We start from the raw sequence: 27,787 nt of genomic DNA, 5'->3' as shown, positions 1-27,787 counted from the left end.
TGGCTTTTGCTTGCTGCCACCACTCCTGGGGACAGGATGGCTTGTAGGGCTGTGGGAGTCTGGAGCCAGGCAGCTTGGGGGAATCTGGGGACACTGCATGGCATCTCAGCATGGTACATCAGGGGGCATGTGGCATGGTGTGCAGGGCACAGGGGCACTGGCATGGTGTGGAAGGCGGTGGGGGACAGTTGCCATGCAGTGCAGTGCAGTGCAGTGCAGCATACAGCATATGGCTGTGGGTGAGGGGTGTAGCCCCATGACATACAGAAATTGGACAGTTCTGGCTTAAACACACAGAAGGATTTTAGAGGCTCCCAACAGACATTATTTTTCTGGTGCGATTAAGGGGCTACTTGTGCAAGAAATAACAACTGGCCGCATGTTCAAAGAATTTATGGCCACATATCAGACACAAAGATAGTACTTGAAATGTATAGTATCTTTGTGGCTGGTTTGTATGGCACCAAAACTTGAAAATATGGTTTGCCATGCAGGGACTGCACCAGGACCGGAACCCCAGAGCATTACCAGTCAGCTATCAGCTTGCAGGGACTGACCAGGAGCTCAAGCCCTAGCATGGTCCCTGCAAGCTGATCAGGATGGCTCCAGGGTTCAAATCCCAGAACTGTCCCAGTCAGATGATTATCAACTGGCAGGGACCGCCTGTAGCTTGACCCCCCCAGGCAGTCCCTGCCAGTTGAGAGTTGATCAGGACCATTCTAGGACTGGAGCCTTAGGGCACTCCCTGCCAACTGATGGGAGATCAGGACACCCCAGGAGATGGAGCTTTAGAGCTGTCCCAATCTCCCATCACATGCCTCAGGACTGTGATTCTGGGGTAGTGGAGATTGAAGTGGCTCCATGGCTCTAATCCCAGGGCCAACCTGATCAGATGATCATTGGCTGGCAGGGACCGCCCCAGGATTCCAGTCCTGGGGCAGTCCCTGCCAGCTGATGGGCAATTGGGATGACTCTAGGATTCATGTCCCAGGGCCATGACAATCAGATGATCTTCAGCAGAGACCATGCCAAAGGCAGAACCCTGGGGAGATCCCTGCCAGCCGACTGCAGATTAGAACTGCCTTAGGACTTGAACCCCAGGGCAGTCTCAATCTGTCAATTATCAATGATAGTTGGCCAGCTCCCGGGACCATGGGGAAGCCTTGAATGGGGAGCTAGCCAACAATTAGGCTGATTGTCAGGCATCTGGGGGATATATGGTATGACTGGGATCTGATACTGGATCCCAAAATTGTACCTCCTGCCATGTACAAGTGGCATAGCACAAAGTGTAACTGTCGGGATCACACATCGGATCCTACCATGCCATTAACTGCACATTTGCCAGGAGTGTTACAGATATGCACCTTGGATGCTAAATTGTCTAACATGGGCTGCATCTGCGGGGAAGAATTAGGACAGCTTGAAATAGTGATAGGCCCTATCTGCCTAGTTTCTTTGATTGCACCAAAATTTAGGACACAAAGATAATTTAGGTATCAGATATCACCAAGTTAAAAAAAGAAGGTTGATATGGTATTTCTATTCTGATTGGTTAGTAAATGTTTGATCTGTGAATGTTCCTATATAATTGTGTGTTAGCTTATGATTAGACTATGTTGCTATATGTGTATAAATGATAAATGATTTGGGGTGAGTTTGGATTTGTGTACCCTTACATCTATACCCTCTGTTGGCCAGTCCGGTCATCTGACTGACAGTGAATAAATTATAATCTGGTTATAATCTCTAACTCTGTTTACTCAAACTGTTTTGCAGTATGAGCTGACAACCCCTTGGGAGCAACATCATCTAATTTCACTTTCACAGAACTATATGAATTTAGCTATGGTTCATGAAGAGAAGTCAACAACCATTGTTAAGATTACACCCACCAAAAACAGTTTACAATGAAATAAATTGTTATAACATAAAGCAAATTCTTACCAACTTTGCCCTTTTCAGTATTTGCACTGATTTCTGTCCAAGACTGAGTATCAGTAAGAAGGTGGCTCTGGGAGTCTCGTAACGGCTTCGCGGGAAAAAGGTGACTCTCACTATGATGCAATTTAGAGACAATTAAAAATACCAAAAAAAGATTAACTTCTGGAAATTTTCTCCTCAAAGCTACTACACATGTTAAACAGCTGGCCATGTAACCTTCTTTAAAAAAATTTTCCCTCCTTATTTCTGTTTGAAGTCTACATTCTAATACAAGGCTTCTAAAACAGATATTTCATTTTTGTCACATACAAATGTAATAATTTAAAATAGAACGGAGAAGCTTTTAAATTATTTAAAGCTTTTTCTTAAGCAAAGAGTAGGGATCAGTTAACAAATTTCGATTAATTTCAAGCTCTCCAAAACCCAGCGAAGACAAAACAGACAGAACTTTAAAAAAAACAAAACAAAAATCACATTTTACTGATTGCTGGCTGGAAAAATGCCAACTGCAGGCTTCAATTTCTTTCTACATAAGTAGTCCTGTTTCCAACAATACTCATGTTACTTTAATTCAGTGCCCTTTACCCATAAATAGCAAAAAGAGGATACTTGCTAATCTAGTTTACCACCCACAACCAATTTTCTTTCTTTTTTCATGATCATGTATTAAGAATTATGTAAGACACGTCTGTTACTGTTGAAATATGCAGAGCTAGTTAATTATTGCTTACATATAAAAACTGGAGAATATCAAGTGCCAGAAATACTAGTAACATTAGGATTACATTTCCTTTTTAACAGTATTTGTACAACTATCTCCGGAAAACAATAAATCAGGTGAAACAGTTTTTATTGGAGAAAATGTTGTAGAATTAAAATCCACTTGCTTCCTTTTCCATGACAGTGGCTGAGGGCAAAGAAAAATGCCTTCTTTGCAGTGGTATCTGGGAAATCCCAGAAAACAGAATGGTTTATTTGGGGACAATTGGATCCAATCTGAATTTTAAAAAGACCCTGTTGCTTCTGCATTAAAAGGTACATTCAAAATGGCATGCTAGGTACACTCCTTTGTCATATTTAAAGTTATGAAGTTATAAAATTGGATACTTATCTGAATGACGTTTTATTTTTCTGATGCATATATATTTGACTGCATTTATAATATTTGCCTGATGTAAACAAGTGAAAAGTAGAATATTTACCATTTAAAAGATTAAGTGATACAATTAAAGAAGAAAGAAGCTAATGATTACTTTTTGGCTGTTGAATTAAGTCCAGCAGGTGTGGATGCTTGTTCAGTATCTTGATTAACAAGACAAGTTGGAAAGGAACAACCATCACCTAGACTGCAAGAGAGAAAGAAACTTAGAGTCAGTATTATACTTGAATGAATAATAATATGAATAAAGTCAAATAGTTTAAAAATAATTTTACAATTCCTGCTTCAAACCACTTGTACTTCATAGGATTTGGTTAAAAAAGTACTGTTGACTTCCAAAGAGTATCAACATTTCAATTATTTAAAAAAATGTAGTCTGTATACCTTGTAAAAACAGGCAACAACCAATATTTCTTCTCATCACCGAACACCTGCTTTAGATTTTTGCTGAAGCCCAAGCTAAACCCATTCTTGTCTGTTCCATGACGAAATATAGGAGCTCTGAATGCTTCTAAAAATGAGATAGCCAAGAAATAGAACAAACGTAAATACATTTTAATTTAGTGACATTATTCAGACCACTGCAGTGACAATGGGCCTTCTTGGCCCTGCCACATTTCTTATTTTAGTTCTTTTTGCAACCTTCTCCTGTGATGGAGGGGTTGCTATTGGTGATGCCCGATTACCATTTCTGTATGGAAAGCAGAGACAGCAAGGAAAAGGTAGGTGTAATCTTCCTGTGAAAACAAGGTCAGCGAGCTATGGACATCCCTTTTTTTTTTTAAATGAGCTATACAGTCCAACAATATTGCCTTATGCCATGGCATGATGGCATGAACCCAACAAGGTAGAAGACAGGCAACATTCAGATTTTTTACCCCATCCTCAAATCAAACATCAATTGGCAAGGGAGGAAGAGGAAAGAATCCATCCCTTTGGGAAGTAAAGCATCCTTTTCACATTGTCAGGGATGCTACTAGCTAAGATCTGGTCTTAATCCTTTTAATAAATACTGTGCTTACTCAAATATAGAAGCGATTTTGCTTCCCCCCTCCCCCAAATTGGTATGGAATAAAAAGCTCATCTTATACTTGAATACAAGGAAACCTCATCACATATATCGTCTCATTAAACTGCTGCCAAAATCAGCATGTGTTCACTAATGGAAACTGACTATGAAGTTGATTAATTGTAGCCGCCACTGAGCATAACTAAACCACATGGCCCATAATGAGTAAACTTATTGTTGGAAACCTACTACAAGAATAAATTAATACAGCCTATCTGAAGAAGATATATGGTAGTCCCCACTGCACACAGTCCCCCTTAGCGCCGACTCTTTGACAAGTCATGGTGAACCACTACACTGCATACATTTCAACTTCCTTTTCACTCCCACAGCTGAGTTGAGACTTTCTTTCCAATTTTTCCTTTTTCTTCACCAGCATTAAATGTCTGGCAAACATCATCAAACGGGGCCCTAAACACTTTACCCAGAATCCTTCCATTACCCCCCTCTGCCTGGGACATATGATTAGTGTGGCCTCACCCTCCATTAGTGGGGTTGCCCTGCACCTCATCTGCATACAAATTTTTGGAGGATCCCAGGACTCTGTAACAAGAAGACCTGGTTCTAGTCATGAGTGGAAGGCTAATCAGCACGTGGATTCTTTCTGGGGGATAGCTGGAGTACACACATATGCTGAGTTATGAGGTCACTAATGCTTGAAATGCTGTTGACTCCGCTGGGGCCCAGCCCAATGGTGAATTATGAGCCTTTCTGCTTTAATCTAATAACATGCATAGTTTGTGCTATATAAAAGTTAGAGATGAACCAATCAAGATGTTTTGCCCTGATAATGATGGTTGATTATTGACCAGCCATATAGGCTAATACTGATCCGATTGCCAACATGCAGCCTGGCAGCATGGAGAGCAGCATCTGGCCAGTAAGTCAGGAGGGAAATGGCACCCACCAGTAAGTCAGGAGGGAAATGCCATGGGGGAGGAAAGGGGAGTGGGGGTCAGATCAAGGCCCATGCAGTGAAGGAGGAAGTGGGGCCGGTGCTGCCCAGTCGGAGTGGGGCAGGGTGTAGGACGGAGCTGCCGGCTCATCCAGAGGGCAGGGGGAGGTTCCTGCTGCTGTGCACACCCCCAAGAGGAGGCATAGGGGGAATGGGAACCCCTGGATCTATGTGGAGGGCAAGGTTGGGCTGCCTGCTGTATGCTCAGGGCTGGGGCTGCTCCAGCCTCTTCCCAGCAGCTGCACTCAGGCTGGGCAGGGTGGGTGGAGGTGGTGCTGGGGGGGAAGAGAGGGGAAATGGGCCCCCCTCCCAGCACTGCTGTTGCCTGGTCTGAGCGCAGCTGCCAGGAAGAGGCTAGAGCAGCCCTGGCCCCAAGCACACAGCGTGCCCTTGCCCCATGCCTCCCCCAGGGGTGGGCAGAAAATTAGCTGTGTGCCTGGAAAACTATTACAAATGTATAAATTTTCTGTATATAGAATCTAATTAGTTGGGGGTCATCAAGGTGTTCTTATATTCAGGTAAATATGGTAGGACATCTAGGTCAGAGATCTTTATTCTACCTCCTCAGATCTGCACAGGAAACCTACTCCAGCCCAAGGACTGATTAATGCATTGGAGAGCTCAAGTTCTAATTTGTAGACAAGTTAAGATAATAATTAGATAATGAAGTCCAGCTGAAGGTGTCCCACTTGAGTTCTCCTTTCATTAAGCAACTCAAAGTTGGGCCTTTTCCTAATGGATCCTATACAATACAATAAACCAAAAGTATTCTGACATAAATTACAGTGCCAGTACACAAGGTCTTCTGGGACTGCAGAAATGTTCTTTGCTACCAGGCCTTGAAAATATGATCTTGCAAATTCAAGGAAAAATTATCCTTGGGCAGGCTGGTTAGGGAAACTATCTAAATTTAAAGAATCATAGAATTGAAGGACTAGAAGGAATCTGTAATATCATCAAGTCCAGTCCCCCACCATGGGCAGGAAGTGATTACACTTAGATGAGCTCAACAAGGTGCCTGTCCAGCCTCATCTTGAACATTTCCAAGGATGGTAACTATACCACCTCTGCAGGGAGTGTGTTCCAGATTCTGGGGACCCTTACAGAGAAAAAGTTTTTTCTTATGTCCAGCCTGAATTTGCCCTCGTCCTCCCTTGAGGTGCCTTCCTGAACAGTTGCTCCCCTGTGTCTTGATGCTCACCCCGATGTACTTGTAGGTGGCTATCAATTTGATGCTCAATGACAGCGGAGACTACAGTGTCAGTGTTGTCTCTGGACAAAGGAAACAGATCAAGTACATCACATTAACTGTGTCTGAACCTCAATCTAACAATGGAAATGCAGACTATGGTGTATTTCAAATTGATGCTCTACACAACTTTGTTGAAGACTGATAAGCAGGTGCTTTTAGCATGCATTATTCTGTGCTTATGTACTTTAAACTTGCTCTGTTCAACTGGCACCTGAATTCTAATTTACCTCAATCCTTCTGCAATGCGTCAGGCTTTTATAACCTTGACTACCTAAATATTTTGTATCTTTGCTATCAAGTCACCTCTCAGCCTTCTTTTCCTCAGACTGAACAGGCCTAGAGTCTCCCCTCCTTTAGAAAGTATATGTAAAGCTGTGAAAAACATAATAAAAAAGTAATGTCGTTGGATCCTGATTTATTGGTATATTGCTTTGGTAGAGCAGATGAAAGTTTTTTATTGTATTTATTTATTTTAATTCAACATCCAATTATGTCACTTTATGCCACATTTTCCTTACACTAAATCAGTGGTTTTCAACCTGTGGTCCCTGGACCCCTGGGGGTCCACAGACTATGCCCAAGTGGTCTACGAAAGATTACTATGATCAATCAAAAGTATATGAATACCCATACCTACAATTCAAAGGGGTCCACACCTCCATTCAAATTTTTTTAGGGGTCCACAAATGAAAAAAGGTTGAAAACCACTCCACTAAGCTATATGTAATTCAACATGCTTACAAGCAGAAGTTACTAAAATAGGAAATAACATTTACTATACATTGTAGTTGCACTGTAAATAATGTTCCTATGCCTCCAACATGCATTCACAAACCCTTGACAGTCAATTACATGAAAAAGTTAGCTATTCTAGTTATTAATGGTTTTAAATAGTCTATATTTAAATAATTTTCTTCACCCATTTCTATTTTCTCAGTTTATGTTAGATGTTTTAGGCCTCCGTTAAATAAAAATACTAGAGACATTGGCCGTGAAACAGATAAGATTTACCTATAGGAAATGGTTAGCCATTATTTGCCTTTGATCATCTGCATTTAAGGAAGGGAAGAAGAGACAGAAAAACAAATATAGACTATTTCCCACCTTAAAACCAGCTTGCATCAAGAGCACTCTGTTTAAAGAGCTTAAAAACCTGTTGCTATCACACTGATGAATTATCCTAAGCTTACAGAGACAGTGAGCAGAGGAGGCACACGTGGTTTAGGCCAGACAATGTACTAATCAAGTCAGAGGATCCCGCAGTAACATGGTTATCTGATGCAATTATAATAAGAATATGGCCAAGTCTGTTGCCAGGTAACAGGAATACAGGCTCTATCTACACTTCAAGTTTCAACCATGCTATAACTAGATCCCCTGATGTGTTTACCTTTGCAAGGACTTTGGACTTAAAAACCACCAGTCAGTCATTGCATTCATTTACTAAACCCACAAGCTTAGTCTTTAAACCTACTTCTTTTATATTCATTTAAGTTGTACCATCTGCTTGATACATGTTAATGAACAAAGGGAAATAATACTCACGGATAGCAAGATAAAACATGACATCCCTTACCTAATGTAGATTTATTCTTGCTGACTAGCCAGCAATGATATCCAAAAAGAGAAGATAAACTGACTGAAAACATGGTGGCAGCAAAGAATAAAAACATGATATGGAACTTGGCTTGAGTATCAGGAAGGCCATTCTATAGAGAAGGAAAGAAAATTTATAATGTTAGGGTAAGGGTATTCTTTAGGTCTGATAGCACTGTCCCAGCCCAGATTCTATGTCCATGTTGGTTCAAATTATACTGTGCAAACAGAATCTGAATATTGTAGTATATTCCTTTTAAAAAGAAAGTGCCCATGTTGTTTGTGGGGGTGTAAATTAGACTAGAATTTGACCCTTTACAAACAAATACCAACAATGAAAGTTCTTTATAAGAGTCTCAGTTAAACCTCAATTCAGACTCTAAAGTGACTTTTAGAGTAGCATGTCTTGTACTGAGAATAATTGTCTTTTTAAATTAATCTTGTCAAAATGTCAACATGACTGATTTACAGTACACAAATAACACTACTGCTAATCTAAGGCTGGAAACAGACCTTCTGAGGCAGTTCTAATTGATCCGAGTCAAGACCTAGGACAAGAGAGGAGTGGCACAGTCTTTTTATACAAGTAACTCTCCTAAGTTGGTTTGTTGCTCAGGAAGAGTGCACAGCCTGACAGGCTTGTCCCTGCAATGACTAGCAATTAACTTGACTGAACTGCTATCAACTTACAGCAGGGGCTGGCAACCTTTCCAAGATGCAGGCTGGAACTCAACTCCAGTCTAGAGTGGGCTGGGCAGCTTTTGCGGCACATCAGCAGCAAGGGTGGTGGTGCCACCACCACTTTTCCCAGCTCTCTCATGTTCCCTGGCTGGGACATGAGCTCAGCTTCCAGGCAGACAGGAGCTGAGTCAGGGCTGGGCAGCTGGGAATTGCGTGCATGCGGCTGCCACTTCTCCCTGGCTCCCACTCCTTATCTACTGCTGTTTATCCCTGCATCACACCACCTGCCCATGGCTGCAGTGGCTGCTCAGTTCCCCACTGGCTGAAAGCTGCACCTGCACTTCAGCTGGGGAGCAGGGGACAGGTAGAAGAAACAGTAATGAGGGCGCAGCCTAGAGATGCCTGGCCCTACCAGTGCAGCTCCTTGCTGCCCAGCCCCACTACATGGACATGGGCAGAAGCAAAGCCTTCAAGCTTGGTAGGCTGAATCTGGCCCTTGGGCCATACGCTGCTGATCCCTGACTTACAGTATACAACGATGTGCCAAAAATGTGTTAGCCCGTTTTATCTTGCATACTTAAAGTGAGACAATGGACTGATAGGATCCCAGAACAAAAGGCTCCCAGGAGAAATGTGACATTTGTTTACACCTTAAAGGCATATTTGGTTGTGTACCCAAATGCCAGTAAACAGAATATCTTCATCTGCAAACAGTCAGTGGCCCTGGGACTTTTACCTTGTGCAGTATAAAGGATATATATTATTCCAACATACTGCTTCTAAAGTTTATCTCCTTTGTACATCTATGAAAAACACATACCACAGCTGCATGTACAAACACTGGTATTTGAATGTGCTAATACAGGTAAATGCACGTTTAAATTCTTGCTGGTGTTCACAAGCAAGTGTAAAATTAGGCATATTTTAACAGAATGCTATAAAACACATCTTGAAGACACCTATATTGAGGATACCCATGTACCAATACCCATAAAACACATCTTTAAACTCATATTGAAGACTAAAGGTTTATAAATACCAAAACAACAGTATGAAGTTGACAATTCTAAATACATATACTGTATTGTGATTTTAGTTACAACCTCTAAAAGTATTAAAACAACAAGACTTTATGTCTGTTTTACATTTTCATTTACATTTTGGTACATGAAGACTTAGCACTAGAGAGATACCAGATTAAAACAAAATCAAAAGAGTGTGGGAATAAATAAGGCATCAAGACAAAGTAAAGCAAAGGAATGATGAACTGTCAATGGGGCTACAATCGTCAAAGATTATCAGTACCTTGCAGTAAGTTAATCATTTCCAGTAATTTAATTTTAGCATTCCCTATTTAGACCCCAATCTTGCAACTTTGTATATGGGCAACCAATCATGCTCACAAAATGAAGGTTAGTTAATTCACCTTTCTTCACTCCTGTCACAATAACATATCAATATTTCACACGTTAATTATATAACATCTGGTAAGATATGGAAATACAATTACTCTTATTCAAGGTTGGAAAACTGAAGCACTGAATAGGACCTTGGCTAAGTTCTTAATAGGAAATCTGCGGCAGATCTAAAACAGAATCAAGCTAGCTGATTCTCATTCCAATGTAGTAAACTAGTACCCATCAACTGAATCCACTGGAATTAGAGAAATAGCTCATTTAACATTATCATTTTAGCTACATCCACAGAAAGTTAAATTTCTTCAAGCATTTGGAAACCTGGATAGAAAGCTGTAGTGAATGCTTGCATTTCCAAATGAATTTATCGAAAAATAAAAGAAAATATTCTCTTTAATCTGGTAATGCAAAAATAAAACATACCAACATTTTTTTAAGTCAGCAAATTTACTTGAGCTTTTATATATTTGTTGGTGAGGCAAATCACCCCCTTAACTGTCAACAGTTCTTAGTGGGGGATTCAACACTGCTTACCCTTTCCCCCCTCATTTGTCACAGGTATTACAAAGCTGCATTTAGAGAGATCAGTATCTCCACACACCTGCAGTACAGACTTAGAGCTTCCACTGAAATCAATGAGAATTAGATGTATAAAGGAGTTGATGCAACAGGATGACAGACAGGTCTATACCTGAAATATGCTACTATTCTATGGCAACAAAACTTAACAGTAGCAGGTCTCCAACAACCTCTGGCTTTTGTGCTCATAATAAATTTCTGCTCATACATTGGTACAAAATAAGAGGAAGCAGCTGAGGTCAGTTAATGTTGATGCTGTCAGAGTCAAAATGTTTCCCGTATTTTCTTTTCTGATTTTACACATTGAACCATGTATCGGTCACCATCTTGCAAGGTTGAAGACAAAAATTAAAAGGTACACAGCTTATACTTTCCATATATTCAGAATGTTTTTCAAGAAAATCGAAGGAAGGTTCTGCTTTATGGGAACCAGACTTCAAAATAAACCAGACTGACTAACACAGACTTCAAAACAAAACCTAAACAAATGAATTGCCTAATGTTAAATACATAACTTATGGAGATCTGCAGAATTCTATAACCACCTTTTCACTATCCAAATATGTATTAAAATACTTACTGTCCAGAATTTGATAAAATATTGTAAATCTGTTGCAGCAATAAAAATGCAATACAGTAGAGAATAAGCCAAGAAAAGAAGAAAAAATTTGTAATTGGAGAATCCAACGCAGTTGTTCACCCTGGCAATGACAACAACAAAGTAAATGAAAAACTGGTTGAAAAATATTTTTATAATCATTATTGTAGTAGAATTTAAAACACTCATTTACTGTAAAACCAGTTTAGCATCATATTTAAACCAAGTATTTGTCCACATAAATACATTTTACCTTGTTTAATTACATCCTCTATTTTTTCCCTTATTTAAATATTTTTATTTTTGGCAAAACTGGGAGACTGAAAAATATTCACATAGTATCCTAAAAATAGTGAAATGCTACCACCAAGTAAACAGGAATTACTTAACACATGTAACAGCATAATAGCAAATAAAATATCTTATTTAAATCAGGTTCAAAGACCTTAGTAAAAACCCTATCTTCCTACCTTTTAAGAAATAAAAATTCCGTAAATGTACATATGTAAAAGGAGTTAAATTAATACTACTTATACATTAACAATTTATTACTATTGTGAATCCACTTTTAAGTGCCCTATATATTTCTTTATGAAAACCTAAATCAAGGGGAGCATTATTTAGTGATTACCATGTGAGACCAAGGTTTTAGTTCCCTGATCTACCATTTACTGGCAATCTGAAATCAGACAAATTACTTAACCTCCCTGAGTATTTTATGCACAAAAAATTTAGAAAGTTAAAATTACATACATCTGATACGTATTTTGACAGTTAGTCTGTCAAAGCATTTAACTAAGCAATATGAAAATATTATGCATCATACTCTATATTAATGCTCCTTAAATACAAAATGGCACTATAAAATTGATTAAGTAAAATATTTTTTAGCTCAGAAATTACTAAACTGTTACCATGGAGAACTGGTAGTAACATGTTACAGGTTTCTTCTACTTCTAATTAGCTATTAAATTGCATGACTGATCAAATGTCCCTACTGACTTCAATAATACAGGATCAAGCCCCAATTAATATACACAAATAATATAATGATAGGCCTATTTTATCATTGAAAATGGGAAGAAAAGCATGCATTGGTGCATCTCAATATTCAAAAGTGATCCAAAATCATAAAGAAGTGAGGACCCCTGGGTGAAGTTGGTTTCTGCAGTATGTTTCTTGAGGAAACAAATTCTCTCCAATATATTTTCCAGAAGACTAAAATGAGATTTTGGGGAAGTTAGATAAAGCTCCAAATACGGCATAAGTTATCCTTTATCTCCATAGCCTATTATTTCACCCCTGAGTTTACCATATAACAGTTTCTGTCATTCCACCACATATTACAAATATGATAATGTAACAGTGGTGTTATACCCATGATAGTCCAGACATTATGACAGGGGCAAGGATTTCTTAAGGTGATATGTTTTAGGGGGCCAGCTATGTGGTTGCAATAGGCAAGCTTTTGCATGCAAGATATTCTTTGTCAGGTCTGATCAATTATAAATTTAGCATTACTATTTAAATGATTACTTAAAAGTATAGTTTTAATACAATCACTTAGCCACTGCCACGTGAAGTAATATAGGATACAGTGTGCATTCATGATAAAAGACTGCTATAATAAAGATAATAAGAATACAGTTAAATTGTATTTCTTTTTCTTTTCAGTAAAACAGGACAGAAACAAAAATAATGTATTTCCTACACACACACACTCAATGAAAAAAAATCCTTTGGTTACTGAAGCGTTAAGATTTCATCAACTGCAGGAAATTCAGATTTAAGGTTCCCATGGTAACCTCTTTAACTTTCTGAATATGCCTTTTGTGGACACAAAACAAAAAAATTCTAATACTAAACAAAACAGAATATTATTCATCAAAGATTAACAATCTTAATTCACAATAGATTATTTTTGTTCTTCTCTAAGTAACAACGGTAACTCCATATATCAGCAAAGGAAAAAAAAAATCAGCTAATCCTCAATGTTCTTTTCTCAATTTCCGCATAAGTCCCTAACCTGAAAAGTTCCTATCTGAAAAGATTTTTGCAAACTAAGTAACTAGATGAATACCAAGATTTTGTATATCCTGCTGCTAACTACAGCAATCTCAAACACTACTAAACTATTTAAATGTTTAAATTAGTTACATGTAAGAGAATTAAATTATTGAGATGCGTATACTGGAGGTGGCAATATCAAAACATCACAGATTTGAATGAAAGAAGCTTATATGTAGTCTCCCAATCTCTCATATATACTTGAACAAGAATCTATTTTCTAAAATCTATATGAAGTAGGGCACAATGCTGAGCAGCCAAAGCTTTTGCTACAGCTTCAGAGTTGTGAGTTCATGTCTTACAGCAGACTCATGCCAAAGGCTCAACCAGTTGACCCAGCTGTAAATGGGTACATGGTCATTCTGGCTGAGAAGTCAGAGGCAACTTGATTTGCACCTAATTTTTTATATGCTTTTTGCTACAGAAAATGTTATGCACACTGACTGAATGAATTCTTAGGATTAGGATAACCTTTAAGTTGATTTATATAAAAGTACTTGCATTTTATATAAGAGGACATTATATAAACAGATCAGGACTTTTGTATCACAAGCTTTAGAAGTGTTGAGAGAGAAAAAAACCCTTTATTTAATTTTAACCCCACACACCAAAAGACAAATGGAAATAAAACTGATGCCAGAATAGTTATTTAATGAAAAATAAAGGGCTGAAACACATAATAAAAAAGTACACTTCTGTTCTGTTCTGTTAACCAGATGATAATTTTAAATGTCCCTTGAAATCCATCAGTGGGTGCATCTACATGTGCATGTCAGCTCTACAGTAATATGTCACCATCTACATATGTGCCTGTATTAATTGACATTACCATCTACACATGTACACAGTAAATTAACTCCACTATAGGACCATACCTGTCCTGGACAGTACTGTCCTACATCAGAGTAGTTACGTGTGCTAAAACACACTTGTAGAAAGTGTTTGGGGCTGGCTTGAGGCATGAGGGTGCTACAGTGCAGAGGCTGCCTGACAGCTAGACCCACACTGGATCACCTTCATGCCCCAGCCAGCCCTTCCGCAGCATGAGTCAGGGTAGAACAGCCCTGGGCTGGCAGGCTGATTCCTCAGGCTTCCTGCCAGCCAGGGCTGCTCCACCCCAGCTCAACATGCTGTGGTCCCTGGGCACACATGTAAACACTGAACCCAGGAGCAATAAACTCTGGCATGAACATGTCAGATAAGCACCCAATTTTCTTTAGTTCAGGCTTTAGTGGATTAAAATGAAATTAAACAGTGTAATCTACAAGAAACCTCAATCCCGGGTAAGCTCTTTGAAAAAATTATCCTGGCACACATCCAGGAGGGCCTTGCGGGGGAATGCATGCTCAGGGGCAACCAACATGGGTTCATCAGTGGCAGGTCTTGTCAGACCAACCTGGTGGCCTTTTACGATCAGGTCACCAAATCATTAGACGCAGGGGTTGCTGTGGATGTAGTCTTTCTGGACTTCTGGAAGGCTTTCGACACTGTCTCTCACCCTGTCCTCATCAAAAAGCTGGGAGACTGTGGTGTCGATGCCCACACGGTCAAATGGGTAGCCAACTGGTTAGAGGGCCGCACCCAGAGGGTGGTAGTGGATGGGTTCTTCTCAACCTGGAAGGACGTGGGCAGTGGGGTTCCGCAGGGCTCGGTCCTCGGGCCCGCACTGTTCAACATCTTCATCAGTGACTTGGATGAGGGGGTAGAAAGCACCCTGTTCAAGTTTGCTGATGACACTAAGATGTGGGGGGATGTGGGTGCACTAGAAGGGTGCAATAGGCTACAAGCTGACCTTGACAGGTTGCAACGGTGGGCGGATGAGAATAGGATGGGGTTTAACACTGATAAGTGCAAGGTGTTGCACATGGGGAGGAAGAACCGGCACTACACTTACAGGTTGGGGAACTCCCCTCTTGCCAGCACGGAGGTGGAAAAGGATCTTGGAGTCGTCATTGACTCCACGATGAACATGGGTCGGCAGTGTGGGGAGGCAGTCAAGAAGGCCAACCGTACCCTGTCATGCATCCACAGATGCATCTCGAGCAGGTCCAGGGAGGTGATCCTCCCCCTCTATGCGGCACTGGTCAGGCTGCAGCTGGAGTACTGCGTCCAGTTCTGGGCGCCACACTTCAAGAGGGACGTGGACGATATGGAAAGAGTCCAGAGGAGGGCCACTCATATGATCAGGGGTCAGCAGGGCAAGCCTTATGAGGAGAGGCTACGGGACCTGAACCTGTTTAGCCTCCACAAGAGAAGGTTAAGGGGGGACCTTGTGGCCTGCTACAAACTGGTCAGGGGGGATCAGCAGGTACTGGGGGAGTCCCTGTTCCCCCGTGCGCTGCCAGGAGTGACCAGGAATAATGGTCACAAGCTGGCGGAGGGTAGGTTTAGATTAGATATTAGGAGGCGCTACTTCACAGTCAGGGTGGCTAGGGCCTGGAACCGGCTTCCAGGGGAAGTGGTGCAGGCTCCTAGCCTGGGGATTTTTAAAAGGAAGTTAGATGAGCACCTTGCCGGGGTCATCTGACCCCGGTGCTCTTTCCTGCCAAGGCAGGGGGTCGGACTAGATGATCTTCCTAGGTCCCTTCCGACTCTAGCTACTATGAAACTATGAAACTATAGGGATTGATTTTTCAGTGATTGAAAAGCATAAGAATAAAGTGAGATTGGCCAACGTCTGAGCTGAATTAGATCCTTGCAGTGAAAATTAAAACCAAAGCAGCAAATGCTTCTTCAGTGAGACAAATAAAATGAAAACAAAGAAGTGAGACTGTTATATACAACGAAGATGCTGTGGAAATCTAGTTCTTTGTCTCATTTTTCAATGTGGATGACAACACAAAACTGAGATTAAATAATGAGGTACCAAATGGGAATAAGGATGAGTTTAAGAAAATTGCCTTAGCTGAAGTGGAAGCAAAACTTAAGTTGCTTACTGAGAGAAAATCAAGGAGGCAAAAATTTATATCCTAGAATAAGGAAAGAACTGGTGAAAGAGTGATTTCTTTACAACAGATCACACATGAATCTGTTCTCAGGGACATGACCCTATTACTGGACAACAGCAACTATAATGTCTACATTCTAGAAAGGGAAAAAAGGGCAATTTCAGTCTTGCCTGGCTTTTGACTTATAATATTATTCAAAAAAGTCTTAGAACAGATATTGAAAAAAAGAAAAAGTCAAAGCATGGAAATAAACAACATGGAATAAAAGATCTAATGTGTTCTTTCTTGGGGTGTGTTGAATATTCTTCTATTACAGAATAGCATTGCTTTGAGAAGGGAAACGATTCTTTTGTAGATTTAGGCAAAGCTTTGGACTCTGTGCCTTGAGGGAATTATTTATGAAATAGGAAAGAATGAGGACCAATACTATAATCATGAGATGGACAAGAAGTAGGATAAAAAGGGGGTATACAACGGGTTATATTGAAAGGTAAATTATCAGATCACAGAATTGCTATTAATGGTGTTTCACAGGGTCTTGGGACCCAACATTTTTAACATTTTCATTAGCAATGGTGGCACAGGAACTAAATCTGGGCTTATGAAATTTAAGGGAAAATACAAAGCAGGAAATATAACAAATATGGGGAATGCTCTACCAGAAGATTTAGACAACCTTCTAGACTGGAGCATTAGAAATGATATGAAGTATGAAATCATGCACTCTGAAACTTTTAACATGAGCTTTAGATGGAGGACTCACAGAATGGGGGACTCATAGAATGGAGGCAATGAAGGAATAGAAGGACCTGGCTATACTGATTTGTCATCAGATGACCATGACCTGCCAGTGCAAGCTAATAATCATGTAGTTTCATGCAAAAGGCCAGTAAAATTTTAGGCTGCGGTTCTAGGTACATTATCAGCCATAGAGCTAGTTCCACAATAGGAGGCATTGGTAAGACCCCATTTAGAATACCATATACAATTCTGCTCACTAATGCTTATAAAAAGATTTATTTAAGCTGGAACAGATACAGATTTTCTGTCACCAGAATGGAAAATCTATTGACTGAGATTAAATTAAAATAGCTTGATTTGTTTAGTTACCAAAACAAAGACAGAGAGGATTGCAATTACATTTATAAATATAGTCACAGGGTAAAAATGAGGAAGAGGAGCTATGTAAATTAAAGAATAATATTGGCACAAAATCAAATACAGACTGTAAAGTAGAGGACAATCTGTAATTTGAAGAGGAGTAAAGAGTAAAGATGAAAACATTCTAAGCAGTGAGGACAAAGAACTTGGGCTGCTTCAAGATGGACCATGGTAAGTTTCTGAAAAGGACAACATGATAAGACAGAGGTGTTTCTCCACTGATAATCAGGACATTCAGTATGAAGATTCAAGCAGTTGCAATCTCTGTGTTAGGAATGAAAAGTAACCATCTATGTCAGGGGCAGGCAGTTATTTTGGCTGGAGGGCAAGTTAACAAGTTTTGGTGAGCTGTCAAGGGCTGCAACAGTAGCCCGCCACCCTCCGACAGGTGACCTGCCACCTGGTCACCATTTTGGAAGCAGAAGTCCCGCCCTCTAACCCCTGAACTTAGCCAACGGAAGTCCCTCCCCTTGCCTCCGGAAGTACTCCTTTTTGGGAAAGGTGTTTGTCATCATGGAACCAAAAACCCCCACATAATATACTAAAAATAAAACATCCACAATAACTATTTCAATTTTATTTTTAAAAAATATTTTTGTCCTGATTTGTGTGCGTTTGCATTGTGTATATAGAGGTGATTACATAATAGCTCAAAATTAAGTCTTACTTATGACTTCCAAAAAAAGCCTTTGATCTGGTATCCCACAGTGTCCTTGTGAGAAAATTGGAGGATTGTGGGCTTAATTCTGAGACAGTCAGGTGGGTGGGAAACTGGTTATAGGGTAGGACTCAGAGAGCCCTAATGAATGGATCATTGTTGTCCTGGTGAGAAGTGGCCAGCAGTGTCAAAACAGGGGTCAGCGCTTTGTCTAGTACTTTTCAACATTTTTATCAATGACTTGGATGTGGGGGTGAAGAGCTCATTGGCCAAGTTCGTGGATGACATCAAGTTATGGGGAAGCATGGTCACGCTTAAACTACAGATGCAAGCAGATCTAGACAGGCTGGCAAGTTGGGCAGATTAGAACCAGATGAAGTTCAACATCAAGAAAAGTAAAGTACTCCACCTGTGGATGAACAATCCTTTACACACCTATAGGCTTGGCACCGCCAAACTGACCAGTACCATGAATGAAAGGGAGCTGGGGGTAATAACAGACCACTGTATAAATATGAGCTGGTAATGTGACGCCGTAGCCCAGGGGTGGGCAAAATACAACTCCTGGGCCGCATCCGGCCCACGAGGCTATTTTATCCGGCCCATGGGGCCCCTAAAAAAATTTTGAAAATTAAAATGCATCTGTCCTTGGTTCCTGTGAAAAATGAGAGGACACAGGGGAATCCTCAGCAGGCTCCTGCAACAGCAGGGCCTGCCTGGCCCCACCCCCCCATCCAGAAGCCCCAGCAGGGGCTTCTGGCCTGGGACCACATGGCTGTCCTGGCATGGGAAGCTCAGGTAAGGGGGGTGGGGGGGAAAAGGACAGGGAAGGAGCTGGTGCCGAGCATGAGGAAAAGCGGTCCCTCACCTGCCCTCTGGCTGGTACTCCACACAGGGCAGGCACAGGCAGCCCCACACAGGCTGTAAGTAGCTGCAGCACAGGGTGCTGGCCATGGGGCAGGGTGGGCCTGCCTCTCCCCCTGGACTCAGCACCAGTTTGTAACCCGCCCCTGCGCTGGCTCCGGGCCCACCCGTCAGGACTATGCCATGGTGGCAGCAGCTGCGGCTCCCCCTCCGCTTGCCACCCTGGGCAGTATTTGCTGCTGCTGCCCACCGGGAGTTTGTGCCATGGTAGGCTGCGGTGAAGTTGCCATCGCCGCCCCTGTGCTGCCCAGCACACAAGCTCTGGGCAGGCAGCAGCAGCAAACACTACCCGGCATGGCAAGCAGGGGGGCCACAGCTGCTGCTGCTGTGGCACAGCCCTGACAGGTGAGCCTGGAGCTGGCGCAGGGGTGGGTTACAAGCTGGTGCTGAATGTGGGGGAAAAGCGGGTCCTCACCCATCCCATGGCTGGCACCCTGTGCTGCAGCCACTTGCAACCTGCGTGGGGCTGCCTGTGCCTGCTCAGGACACCCCCGCATAGGCTGCAAGCAGCTGCAGCAGGGAGCAACGGCCACAGGGTGGGTGAGGGGCTGCTTTTTCCCACACTGTACCAGCTCCTTCCCTGCCAGCAAGCGGGGGATCGGGGCTGTGCACTACCCCCCTACCTGTACCGTGGGGTTGGGGGGGCACTGGGAGTGAGTGGGTGTGGGAGCACAGGACCTGTACCAGTGTCCCAGGGCCAACACCAGCAGGGCCCAGAGCAGGGTGGCAGGGGTACAGGGTCCCAGCTGCAAGGGGCTCTATGGAGCTGGGCCAGCTTACCCCTCTCCCTGCTGGTGCAGCCTGCGCCCAGCTCCACAGACCCCTGCCAGCCTGTGCCCCGCTCTGGGCCCCACTGATGCTGCCCCTGGGACATTTGGTCTCAAGACATTGGGACATTGGTCCCAAGATGGTGACCAGGGGGCAGGGCTACCCATGCAGCCCTCAACAGCTTGCCAAAACTGGGTAAGCAGCCCTCCACCCAAAATAATTGCCCACCCCTGCTGTAGCCAGTAGGGCAAGTAATACTCTTGCATACATCAATCAAGACATCTCCAGCAAAACTAAGAAAGTGATTCTTCTGCTCGACTCAACATGGCTGAAACTGCAGCTGGAGTACTGCATCCAGTTCTGGGCACTGCACTTTGAGCCACCCATATGATCAAAGACTTGCAAGGCAAGCCATATGAGGAAGACTGAGGGACCTGGGACTCTTCAGCCTGAAAAAGAGAAGGCTTATTGCTACATTAGGGGAGTACATCAATGGCTCGGTAAACAATTGTTCACTAGAGCACCCTTGAAGAAAACCAGGAGTAATGGCCACAAACTCCTGGAAGGCCATTTCAGACTCAACATTAGGAAAAGCTTCTTCACAGTCAGAATGTCCAGACTGTGGAATAAGCTCCCTCTAGAGGTGGTGCAATCATCTGCCTTGGAGATCTTCAAGAGGAGACTGGATGGTCACCTTGCTGGGGTCACCTGACTGCAGTTGTCTTTCTTGTCTGGTGCAGGGGGCTGGACCCGATGATCTTCCGAGGTTTCTTCCAGCTTTACAATCTATGAAGTGTGTCTGTCTATTTATTCTGGGCTGTGTGCGCAGGTCCACCCCTCGTACCACGAAGTTGGGGCCAGTGGCAGTGGCAGCCAGAAGGAGCTCCCACTGCCAGGGCTGCCTGGAAAGGCAGTCCACCTGCAGAGCTACCCCAGCCCCACTGCGTGCCCAGGGGGTTGCAGGACTTCTGATGCACAGACAGTGCCTAGGACAGGAAGGACTGACAGACCTGCTGTGAGCCAGATACAGACCCTCTATGGGCCATATTTGCCCACCCCTGGTTTATACTTTTCAGGGACAATGAAGAAGACTGATCTACAGCATCTTTGCATGAAGAGCACAACTGTAATCAGCTGTATGAAACTAGCTTCAGTAAGTAGATGAAGCAACCAACTTTAAGATCAGAGCTTTGATCTCAATAATCAGTCCTTCCCTGTGCTGATATGCAGAACAGTTGGCTACATTCCTTTCTCCGTGTCATCACTGCACTCAATTTACTTAATTTATTCCCTCCCTAAAATTTCTTCCCACTTTATCTCTGACTGAAAAAAATATCATTGTACCTATAGTATTATGCACAGGCTCATAATAATCCGTATATTATATATAATGAAAACTTTTTTTTTTTAATCAAAACATGTCATTTATCCAACTACACTGAAGTCACAGCAGGGGAAGAAAGAATATCTTCATCCACCATTTCCATCAACCCCCACAACATTTCAGCTCATCTAACAGAGGAAATAAAAGGTATACAGTATACTCACCAAGGGCAATGATGATCCATTTTCAAAATACACCTTAAAAAGCAAACAATTGAGTAGATGTTAAAAATGGAGACAGTAAACAAGAGGCACAGTTTAAAATGAACATAATTACTGTTTAAATATCCAATTATATTACACAGAAAGTTTAGTCAAGAATCAGCTACGTAGTTTTCTCAATACCAAATCTCATTCCTAACACATCCTAATGTGCTCAAATAATACATAGCCTGCATACTACAAAACAATTGTTTCTGGGAGTTTGGAGACTAGTGCTTTTGAAAATCTCACTGGGTACCCATCTGCCTCTTTAGTTGCCTAAATACATTCCAGAGTTGTGGCTTCAGCCAATCCATGCAGTATACTCCTTTTAAGTCTATGCACTTTTCTGGATTTATGCATTTGTTCAGATTTGATGTAATCAAGCTACAGTCCTGTCAATGCTATATCAGCAGCAGCTTCAAAATAGATTAGTTTCCCTCATTTTCAGGCTTCAAATAATGTCATGGCTCCTATTAGAAGCCTCAAAAATGAGGTTACTCACCAGCTGTGAGCTGACAACCTCCTGACATTTTCAAGGCTTCTAGTAGGAGTATTTGACAACTATTTTTCCTTTGCTGTTTCTGGTTCAGTTCACAAGATTCAGTTACAGAAGTTGGTATGCAGTTAACAAATACAATTAATTTACAAAACAGAAAGTGGGACTGAAAAATGCTATGCACTTCAGTGGTGTATGTGTTTAATCAATATGCAAATGACCAACATCTGTTTCAATGTTAGTAACAGGTAACAAATTGGGATCAACACTATATTATACAGTTAGGTCAGAGCAGGCAATTATTTTGCCTGGCGGGTCACTTAACAAGTTTTGGTGAACTGTCGAGGGCTGCAATGGTAGCCCCATCCCTTGACAGGTGCCTTCCCCCCTGGTCACCATCTTGGAACCAGAAGTCCTGCCCACTAACCCCTGATCTTTGCTACCAAAAAGTCCCTCCCCTTGCCCCAGAAGTACTCCTTTTGGCAAGGGGGGTTGCCATCTTGGAACCAGAAAAAAAACAAGTTATATTCTAAAAAGCAAACATACATTAATCTGATGTAAAAAATATTTTTGTTCTGATTTACTTGTGCTTGTGTAGTGTACATAATGGTGATTGCATAATAGCTTAAAATGAAGTCTGTCTTTTGTGTATACTGTGGTGGGGGAGGTATTGTGGGGTAGGTACAGGGCTTGTGGGGGACTGTGGGTAAGTGTACATATGTGGGTGGGTATGTGTGTATATGTTTGTGTGGTTTGTGGGGGTGGACAGGTGTGGGGGTGTGGGTATGAGGCTGTGTGTATTGTGTGGATGTGTGGGGTGTGGGTGGGTATGGGGTTTGTGGGAAGATGTGTATGGGGGAAGGGTGGTTGGGGATGTGGGTGCACATGTACGGTGGGGGTGTGGGTACATGTGTATGATGGGGTGTGCATGTGGAACCCCCCCTACAAACATGTCCCCTCCACATATGCCCCCCTCTCATTACACACCTCCCCTTCCACCAGTGGCAGCAGCAGGTGGCAAGGCCTTGGGGCGTTCATGGCCCGCAGCAGGTGGAGACCCCTGGTGGTGTGTGGTCTCAGCAAGCCCCAAGACTGCACGTTGCCAGGCTGCCAGCAGGGAAAGCGGTGGAGCTGGCCCAGCTACTAGCCCGGGCTCTGTGCTCCTGCCACCCTGCCCTGGATCCTCGCCAAACCTGGCCCTGGGCCACCAGCACGGGCCTACGCATTTATCTCCAGTCTAAACTTTCCAAAAGCTTATGTACACAATACATAAATCATGGTGTCAAAGGTAGGAATTGTCCCACCCATGCACATTCACACACTTTTTGTTAACTTTAGAGATTTAAACCACATCCAACCTGGAAGACAAAAGTTGGCTAAAAAAGTAAAAGTATTGTTTTTAGAGATACTAAAGAAGTCAAACATGATTAATTGAGGAAGGCAATGATCATCGTTCAGACTGTTTAAATCTCTTCCATTTTGTTTTTGTTACAGCTACTTAATTAAAATAAGTCCTTTTTCGGATATGTGGGGAGCTGGAGGAAAAGCAAGGGCAACATCCTGCTGAACCACATGGGACAACTGACAACTGATGCCCAGGAAAAAGCCAACCTATTAAATGGGTACTCTGTGTCAGTCTTTTATCAGTCCCATGGGACACCCATGCCTACCACAGGACAGGGAGGTATAGGTGAGGGAGATCCCCTGCTCTCCATCAATGCTGACCTCATGAAGGAACACCTTAAGAGGCTGGATACCTTCAAGTCAGCCGGCCCTGACAGTCTACACCCCAGGGTACTTAAGGAGCTGGTGAGCAGCATAGCCCAGCCTCTGGCATGGACCTTTGAAAACTCCTGGCACTCTGGTGTAGTGCCCAAAGACCGGAAGAAGGCCAATGTGGTGCCTATCTTCAAGAAAGGGAGGAAAGTGGATCCAGTTAACTATAGGCCCATCAGCCTGACTTCTATCCCGGGAAGATCTTAGAAAAGTTTATTAAAGAGGCCATCCTTAATGGACTGGCCGATGCCAACATCCTGAGAGATAGCCATCACAGGTTTGTTGCAGGTAGGTCTTGCTTGACCAATCTCATTTCCTTCTATGACCAGGTGACCTATCACCTGGATAAGGGAGAAGAAATTGATGTCATATATCTTGACTTCAAAAAAGCCTTTGATCTAGTATCCTATGATCACCTCTTGGCAAAACCGGCCAATTGTGGCCTTGGGTCCACCATGATCCACTGGCTAGGGAACTGGCTCCGTGGTTGGATCCAGAGGGTGGTAATTGACAGAAGTCAATTGTCATGGTGCCCTGTGACCAGTGGGGTCCCCCAACGCTATGTCCTTGGACCCATATTGTTCAACATCTTAATTAATGATGTGGACATTGGAGTCAGGAGTGGACTGGCCAAGTTCACTGATGACACCAAACTTGGGGCACCCACCAGAAGACAGGTGGGTGATCCAGGCTGACCTGCACATGCTCAGCAAAAGGGCGGATGAGAACCTGATGGTGTTTAACGCTGAAAAATGCAAGGTTCTCCACCTTGGAAGGAAAAACCTGCAGCATCCTTATAGGCTCAGCAGTGCTACTCTGGCTAGCACTATGGAAGAAAGAGACTTGGGGGTCATCACTGATCACAAGACGAACATGAGCCTGCAGTGTGATGCTGCTGCTAGTAAAGCAACCAAAATGCTAGCTTGCATCCATAGATGCTTCTCATGCAAATCCCGGGATGTCATTCTCCCCTTGTACTTGGCCTTGGTGAGGCCGCAGCTGGAGTACTGCGTCCAGTTTTGGGCTCCACAATTCAAAAAGGATGTGGAGAAGCTTGAGAGAGTCCAGAGGAGAGCCACGTGCATGATCAGAGGTCAGGAAAACAGATCTTACGATGACAGGCTGAGAGCCATGGGGCTCTTTAGCCTGGAAAAGCACAGGCTCAGGGGTGATCTGATGGCCACCTATAAGTTCATCAGCGTGACCACCAGTATTGGGGAGAACGTTTGTTCACCAGAGCGCCCCAAGGGATGATGAGGTCGAACAATTATAAACTACTGCAAAACCGTTTCAGGCTGGACATAAGGAAGAATTTCTTTACTGTCCGAGCCCCCAAGGTCTGGAACGGCCTGCCATCGGAGGTGGTTCAAGCACCCACATTGAACACCTTCAAGAGCAAATTGAATGCTTATCTTGCTGAGATCCTATGAACCCAGCTGACTTCCTGCCCTCTGGGGGGAGAGGCTGGATTCGATGATCTTCCAAGGTCCCTTTCAGCCCTAATGTCTATGAAATCTGTGAAAATATTCAGGCCACAGGTTCTTTATTAACAATTCAATAGCTTCATCATCCAACCAAGTGATAAAAAAATCCTGATCAGGGTGTGAATCATCCAAACAGATGTCCAAAACAAGAAAATAAACATTTCTGATATTTCTAAAGAAAACCGAATACTAAAGCAAGCCGTTAAAATACCTTTCAGATTGTCCTTAAAAGGAAATACTGATTAAACAATTTAGTAAAAAATGTGTTCATAGAAAAATTATAAAATGTCCAGGTGGGCTTTTCATTCCCAAACTGCTCAACAGGTGCATTTTGGGAAATTATTATCTTTTGCATTAGTAAAATATTTAACAAATGTGACAAATAGTGCTTAAAGAGATGTTTCTTACTTGTCACACACGGAACAATGATGGCAGCGATCTGGCTTTACAAGTTGGCATCTGTCACAGTATCTGATTGCTGAGAAGAAAATTATTTTAAACTAGATTTAACATACTGTTATGCACATATTTTGACATTATACATCTGCTCAAAAAGTAAATATTTACAGTCAGAACATCAAATGCCTGAACTCCCACTAAAGTGATTCAGTTTTACTTTAGTGGGAGTTGCAACTGCTAGTGCCTCTCGTATGTGTTTTAAGTACTGGAAATCAAGAACATTCTGAATTTTTCATACAAAATAAAAACAATCCAAGAGTCATTTTTGGAATATTTTAAAGCTTTTTAGTTGAGGTTTTTCTTAAAATGAAATCAGCATTGCAAAAACCGTAAAAACTGGAATGAAAGCCTATACAACTTGATCAGTATTTGATAAATTAACTTATGCTTATATTATAAAAAGAAATTCAATACAGAGGTCATTTTAGGTTCCTCCCTCCTCCCCCCATCCCTAAAGAAACAAAATATCCAGAAGATTTTATTTAGGATTTGGTGATGAAAACCATTTAAATCTTAATCTAATGTCACTAAGGAAGCAATAAGTGCCTTTATTTCTTGGGTTTGTTTTTTCCCCTTCTTCTAATTTAGTCTTCTGTCTTTTTTAAATTTCTGTACCAGAAGCATTTAGGTGCATTTATAACAGGTGTTATAGATGTAATATGCTATTAAATGTTTTTCTTTTCAGAAATGAAGGCCAAGCTAGGTACATTAAAGTGTATTTCATCCCCTTGCAGTATTTGTTAACATTACAAACTATCAGTTTATTAAAGGTACTGCTTTTTAAATCCATTCTTAACGTTAATTAGGACTGTAATAATACTAGCGAGTCATTTTCAATCACTCTTTAGTCAAATTGTAGGGACGATTAGAGTGAAAAAATAAGGTTAGCTTTGCCTAGCTAATATTTGAGTATCAATTAATCTTCAGTTATTTCTTAGCATCTTGTAAATGTAATTATCATAATCATTCCCAGGTAAATAGAATCTCCATCGAGAACACGTTAAACAAAATGCTTCCGCTAAATAATAGCAATGCATCATTCTTTGGTAAGCTTATTCTTTTAAACTCTACCAGGCAACTCATTTTTCCTAGGTACTGTCAAAAATCCTCACTTTCAACAGACAGTAATGTACTGTTTGCCCACATGAACCACAAACACCAACAACAGTCACCTCCAGACATTGTCCTGGTATATATAGGAAGGTCCTTGGCAGCTCTCCTTAAAACATCTTGCTGGACTTCACCTCTAGGCTCCCTCTCCAGCAGTTCTTTGTCTGCATAAGACAGATGGAACTGAAAAATAATGCATTTTTTAAAATTAGCAATGCACTAACAAGCTACTCCTTTATGGACTGTCTTGCCTTACAACAAATGACAAAACATTATTTAAATTATGATCAGGTAGCGATACATGCAAAATACTGTGGCAAAACCCATTGTATTCACCCAGGAGGCATGAATTTAGGCTTTGGTGTTCTTAACTAAAAACAAAACAAAAAAAAAACATGGCACATTTAAGTAAAGGGCCTGATCCTGTCAGGTATCAATTTAACACTGACTGTTTCCCCTATGAAAAATAGGAACTGCCTCCCTTCCCCCTCCCCTAATACTTAAAAGAAAGATAAAGAACAAAAAAAAAATCATATCTGTATTCAGAATTTGATCAAGCTCATTATTGCAAGATGAAATTCCTATGAAGTGCCCTTCCCTTCTTTGGGCAGTATCTTAAAATCAACCTGGAACCTGAAGCTGGTTTAGTCCAGATTCTTAACAGTGTCTTCCTGACAGCATGACATTAATGCTTTATATGCCTCACTGACTAAATATGCATTTCCAAATTGAATTTAGACCTACAAAGCTTGGAACCTGCCTAACTGAAAGACCCTTTTACCCACCATACAGCACTAGCACAGCTGTTGTCAACAATTATTTTAAAGTCTTGTTAATATAGGAAACAAAACAAGCACCCTCATGAGGATTCCTTAGCTTTGGATGTCCTGCCTCCACCTAAAAAATAACTCTAATTCACTGACCTTCAGGACATTATCGGGCTCACATACAACCCAAGCTTCTGGAGAAAACATATGTATATCCTTTTTTAAACTTACTTGCCTATCTAAACCTATCTAAACTCAGAGGACTAATGGACTAATGGTAATTTGTAGGATTAAGTTACTTTTAATTAATTAAAGGAAAGTTGTACCAGCAGAT

The 27,787-nt window shown here is 41.9% G+C and overlaps 1 protein-coding gene across 3 annotated transcripts in view; it reads right to left on the bottom strand.

Annotated features, from left to right (window-relative positions):
* ZDHHC2 (zDHHC palmitoyltransferase 2) overlaps positions 1-27,787 on the bottom strand; it is a 75,660-nt gene that overhangs the window by 17,161 nt on the left and 30,712 nt on the right. For all 3 annotated transcript variants that reach the window (XM_090036002.1, XM_090036004.1, XM_090036003.1), the window contains exons 4-11: positions 26,749-26,869; positions 25,526-25,595; positions 21,323-21,355; positions 11,231-11,351; positions 7,956-8,088; positions 3,488-3,614; positions 3,198-3,290; positions 1,948-2,057 (exon numbers count right to left, since the gene is read on the bottom strand). In XM_090036002.1, the coding sequence (XP_089892128.1) occupies positions 1,948-2,057; positions 3,198-3,290; positions 3,488-3,614; positions 7,956-8,088; positions 11,231-11,351; positions 21,323-21,355; positions 25,526-25,595; positions 26,749-26,869 (808 nt within the window). The remainder of the gene's footprint in view (positions 1-1,947; positions 2,058-3,197; positions 3,291-3,487; positions 3,615-7,955; positions 8,089-11,230; positions 11,352-21,322; positions 21,356-25,525; positions 25,596-26,748; positions 26,870-27,787) is intronic.

The sequence above is a fragment of the Crocodylus siamensis genome, chromosome 2, assembly GCF_052110815.1.
Source record: "Crocodylus siamensis isolate JL-2025a chromosome 2, ASM5211081v1, whole genome shotgun sequence".
NCBI lineage: Eukaryota > Metazoa > Chordata > Crocodylia > Crocodylidae > Crocodylus > Crocodylus siamensis.
Note: the sequence above shows the minus strand (reverse complement) of the source record. Positions and strands in the feature narration are given on the sequence as shown.